At 30.0% G+C, this 4,781-nt stretch overlaps 1 protein-coding gene across 1 annotated transcript; it reads left to right on the plus strand.

The window, feature by feature from the left end:
• Positions 1 to 449: 449 nt before the first annotated feature.
• On the plus strand, positions 450 to 1,370 carry LOC120075466 (uncharacterized). Its single transcript, XM_039028881.2, has one exon. The coding sequence runs from the start codon at positions 450 to 452 to the stop codon at positions 1,368 to 1,370; it is 921 nt and encodes a 306-aa protein (XP_038884809.2).
• Positions 1,371 to 4,781: the final 3,411 nt, after the last annotated feature.

The raw sequence follows: 4,781 nt of genomic DNA on the forward strand, positions 1-4,781 counted from the left end.
TGAAGCTTGGTTTGGTCGGAACAATGAACCTTGATGTACTTCACAATTCAATACTGAACATGGATATGGATAAACTTCTTCAACACCTAACATCTATGTTCCAACACCATCTACTCCCGTTCCATCGGTTGTGATGCCTTTGATTCTAATGCATTCCACCGTTCCAACTGAACCATTTGTTGATATACCTGGACCATCACAGGGCCCATTGTATGACAACCTCGTCACAATACCTCATGACTGTCTAAATGAAGAGGATATAAAGTCTGGTCAAATTTTTTTTTCGAAATATGACTTGTCAGTTAAATTATCGATGCTTGCAATAAGAAAGAACTTTGACTACCACGTAAAAAATTCAACAAACAGCTTGCTAACTATCCGGTATTTGGTGGAGGAATGCAAGTGGAGGGCCCGTGCCAAAAAAAATGAAAGAATGTGATTCCTTCAAAATGACCAAATATCTTAGCGAACATACATGTTCTCTTGAAATGAGAACTGGTAATCATCGACAAGCAAAAAGTTGGGTTATTGGACACTTAATAAAGTCCAAATATGAACAAGTTGGCCGAATCTACTACCTAAGATATATAATTGAGGACGTTCGACGAGAATATGGAGTGAACATTACCTACGGACGGGCTTATTGCACTAAAGAGTACAGATTGATGTATACACGAGGGCCGCCAGAAGGATCATATGCTATTGTTAGGGCATACGACGAGGCACTTAAGCTTGCAAATCTAGGTACCATATTTGAGGTTGAAGTAGAAGACGTTCAATACTTTAAGTACGTCTTCATGGCACTTTGTCCATGTATCAGGGGTTTTCTAAACTGCATCCGCCTAGTAATCGTTGTTGATGGGACCCATTTTCATGAGAAATACAAAGGTATGTTGTTAATAACAACGTGTATTGATGGAAATAACAACATATATCCTATCGCCTTCAGTATTGTAGATTGTGAGAACGATGCATCATGGACTTGGTTCATGACTCATTTGAAGGCTTCAATAGGAGACGTTTCCAATCTAGTGATTATATCAAATCGTCACATCTCAATTGCAAAGGCGATTGCAAGGATATTCCCTAGTGCATTTCATGCCCTGTGTATATACCATATTCGGAACAATTTGTTGGACAAATTCAAGAATGAGGACATAATCCCACATTTCTACCTAGCGGCAAAAGCATATAGAATTTCTGAATTTCAAATGTATTGGGCTAAGCTCCATCAATATCCTGGTGTGACGGCCTATCTTGAGGAGTTTGGATTACAACGGTGGGCAAGGGTTTATCAACTCCATTGTAGGTATGACAAGATGACGACAAATATAGTAGAATACCTCAATGGAGTGTTGAAAGATGCCTGAGAACTACCAATAACAAAGCTATTAGAGCATATCCGCGAGTGGCTATAAGGTTAATTCTATATCTGACGTACACACACAATGGCATGCACAAACATTGTAACTGATTACGCAATGAGTATTCTTAAGGAATCAAAATTGATGTCTAGAACATATCGTGTTTCTCCGATGGATATGTATATAATTAATGTGGACGATGGATATTTGGGGGGTTGGTTGATCTTTGTTCACGGACATGTACGTGTATAGAGTTTAATTGCCTCGAGATCCCATGCTCCCATGCAATATCTGGAGAAGAACCACGACAAATACACAGGTGTACACGATGTGGTCAGACAAGACATAACAAGAAAACGTGCAGACAAACGTTGATAACACCTGACACTAGCCCACCTAGACTAAGCAATATGTAATTTTCGCTTTCGCTTCGTTTTTTTTGTATAACACCAATTATATTTTGTACAACACCAATTATTCTGTACAAATTTACACTATACAATATGTAATTTTAGCACCAATTATATTTTGTACAAAATTGTACTGTACAATATGTAATTTTAGCACAAATTTATCTAAACAATTGCTTAGTTAAATGTACAACACCAATTATATTCTACAAATTTAGCACAAATTTATCTAAACGAAAACTAAACGATCGTGTAACAATTAGCTAAACGATCGCTTAGTATTATCTAAACAATCGCTTAACAAAACCTAAACGATCGCTTAGTATTGGCCAAACGATCACTTTATAAATTAGTACACGATCACGTAATGGATATTTAAATGATTGCATAACAGTTAGCTAAACGATCACTTAATATTAGCTAAACGACCACTTAGTATTATCTAAATGATCACTTAGTATTAGCCAAACGATCGCATAATGGATATCTAAACGATCGTGGAACAGTTAGCTAAACGATCGTTTAATAAAAACTATAGTGGATAGCTAAACGATCGCTTAGTATTCTCTACACGATCACATAACAAAACCTAAATGATCATATAACAAAAACTAAACGATCGCGTAACAAAAGCCAAACGATGGCATAATGGATATTTAAACAATCGGAGAACAGTTAGCTAAACGATCGCTTAGTATTCTCTAAATGATCGTTTAATAAAATCTATAGTGGATAGTTAAATGATTACTTAGTATTCTCTAAACGATCGCTTAATAAAAACTATAGTGGATAGCTAAACGATCACTTAGTATTCTATCCGATCGCGCGTGGGTTGAAGAGAGAGAGAAATTCTAATTTTTCCTTTTTTTGTTCTTTTAAAACATATATGAATATATATATAAAAAAAATTAAATCTCTTTCCTTTTCCCTTTTCCCTCTTCAATTCCAAATTCCAAATTCTTTCATTAGATCCAAAATTCAAATTTTAAATTTATATCTCACTCTTAAATTTCTAAAATCCTTTAAATACAAAATCTCTCCATAAATTCAATCCAAATAAATTCAAATCCAATCTTTCAAATCCTTTCCAAAATTTCTTCCGAACTAAATTTAATTCTTCCATCATCACAAATAAATTGAATTATCTTAATAAAATAATTCAGTTTAACATAAATCAAATGGAATCCCAATTAGTTCACAATAAATAAATATTAAAATTAATTTAGCCAATTATTTAAATCTTAAATTCCAATACCTCAAAACAAATCTATCATAAATAATAAATATTTATAATGAAACTTTCAGGGTGTTAACACATAACCCTGGAGTTGTGACATTCTCAAGTATATTGTTTTTTAATTAAAAATTTTTTTAAAAAAATATCTACATTAAATATATATTATTTTAACTGCTAAAAAGACACTTCACGTTTGATTGGACGTAGGTTCGAAACTTGCCCAGCCTCTTTTATATTTTTACTTTTTTATATTGTTTATTTTGAAATATATATATATATAATATTTTTACACACTTTAAACAAGCGAAGAAACTTAATTCTATTTTAATATTTTTTCTCGTATATATACAAATATAAAAATATTTTTAGATCATTCTAAAATTATTCTATAAAAACGGATTGAATGATTTTTTCTCATGTATCTAGGTGAATAATTCTAGTTAGCGTTACTTAGTAAAAATAAATTATGTAACATTACATTTCAATTACTTTTATATGACAGTAAACTTATAAATTTAACCCTTAAATTTTGAAAATTGTGACATTAAGTCTCTAAATTTTCAATTTTAACTTTAATCTTTTAAAAATGTCTAATAAATCTATAAATTACTTCAATTTTATAGGTTATAGATCTCATAAATACCAAAAGTGTGTTTTAAAAGCAACCATTTTATAAGACAATAAAAAAGTTGTATCTATTTTAATCTTAAATTTTAAATTTTATAGCTAATTTATATATTAATTTTAAAGAGATGTATAATCCTACCTATTAAGCCCGAAATTAAAATCAATGCTTACTATAACATAATTTCTAATATTTTCAAATATGTACAGTCATATTAAATGCAAAATTGATATTTTAAGAATTTATTAAATATAAAAATAAAAAATCGAGAGACTTATTAGATATTTTTAAGGTATGAGGACTATATATAGTATAAAACTAGACGTTCATAGGTTAGACTTCTAATTTTATATACATTTGTACTACCGCACTTGAAGTTTTGGATCCACTAATTATTTAACCAATTTCGATAAAAAAAAAAAAAAAAAAAAAAAAAAAAAAACCCTCAAATGACTAAGTTTAAATTTTGTTTCATGTATAACTACATTTGATTTGCCATCCACCTATACATGGTTAAAAGAAAGCGTAAATCTCAAATTCTAGCAGACAATTTTCTAAAAACAAGATACAAAAGGGCAGGGATAAGTAGAAAATAGTAGTTGGCCTAACTCTCCTGAATTTATAAGGGAATTAAATTAAATTCTTTAGTTATTATATAAAATTAAAACATATTCGAGTATATAACTCAAATAGATAAGACACTAATTACTATTTCAAAAACTAATGTGCTTTTTTATATATCTTTTGAACCAAAAAAAAAAAAAAAACTCACATAAATAACATAATTTAATTATATACTTGTAAAAGAGTTGAATGAATGAAAAATATAACAAATGGTACCTCGGATAATTAAATCCTTTAACTCTTTGCCATTTGCCATTTTACTAAGATTACAAAATCTTCTTGCAAATTACACAATATTCGACTTCTTATTTTACATAATTTCATTACAAAAATCACAAGTTTAATCTACCTCATAGACATTTGAATTTAAGAGCCTATTAGATAAAATAATTTAAATTAAAAAACCTATAAGACAAAAAAAAAAAAAATAAAGTTAGACCAATTTAACACATTTTTTTAAAGATGTGTAACTCTGTTTTTTTATGGCAAAGATGTGAAGTTTCAACCTCAAGGAAGGAAGT

Source organism: Benincasa hispida, chromosome 4 (genome assembly GCF_027475165.1).
Source record: "Benincasa hispida cultivar pf3 chromosome 4, pf3_genome.v1.1, whole genome shotgun sequence".
Taxonomy (NCBI): domain Eukaryota; kingdom Viridiplantae; phylum Streptophyta; class Magnoliopsida; order Cucurbitales; family Cucurbitaceae; genus Benincasa; species Benincasa hispida.

What these genes read in the sequence shown, in the direction of transcription:
- LOC120075466 (XM_039028881.2), top strand. Translation starts at nt 450, where the DNA reads ATGACCAAATATCTTAGCGAACATACATGTTCTCTTGAAATGAGAACT.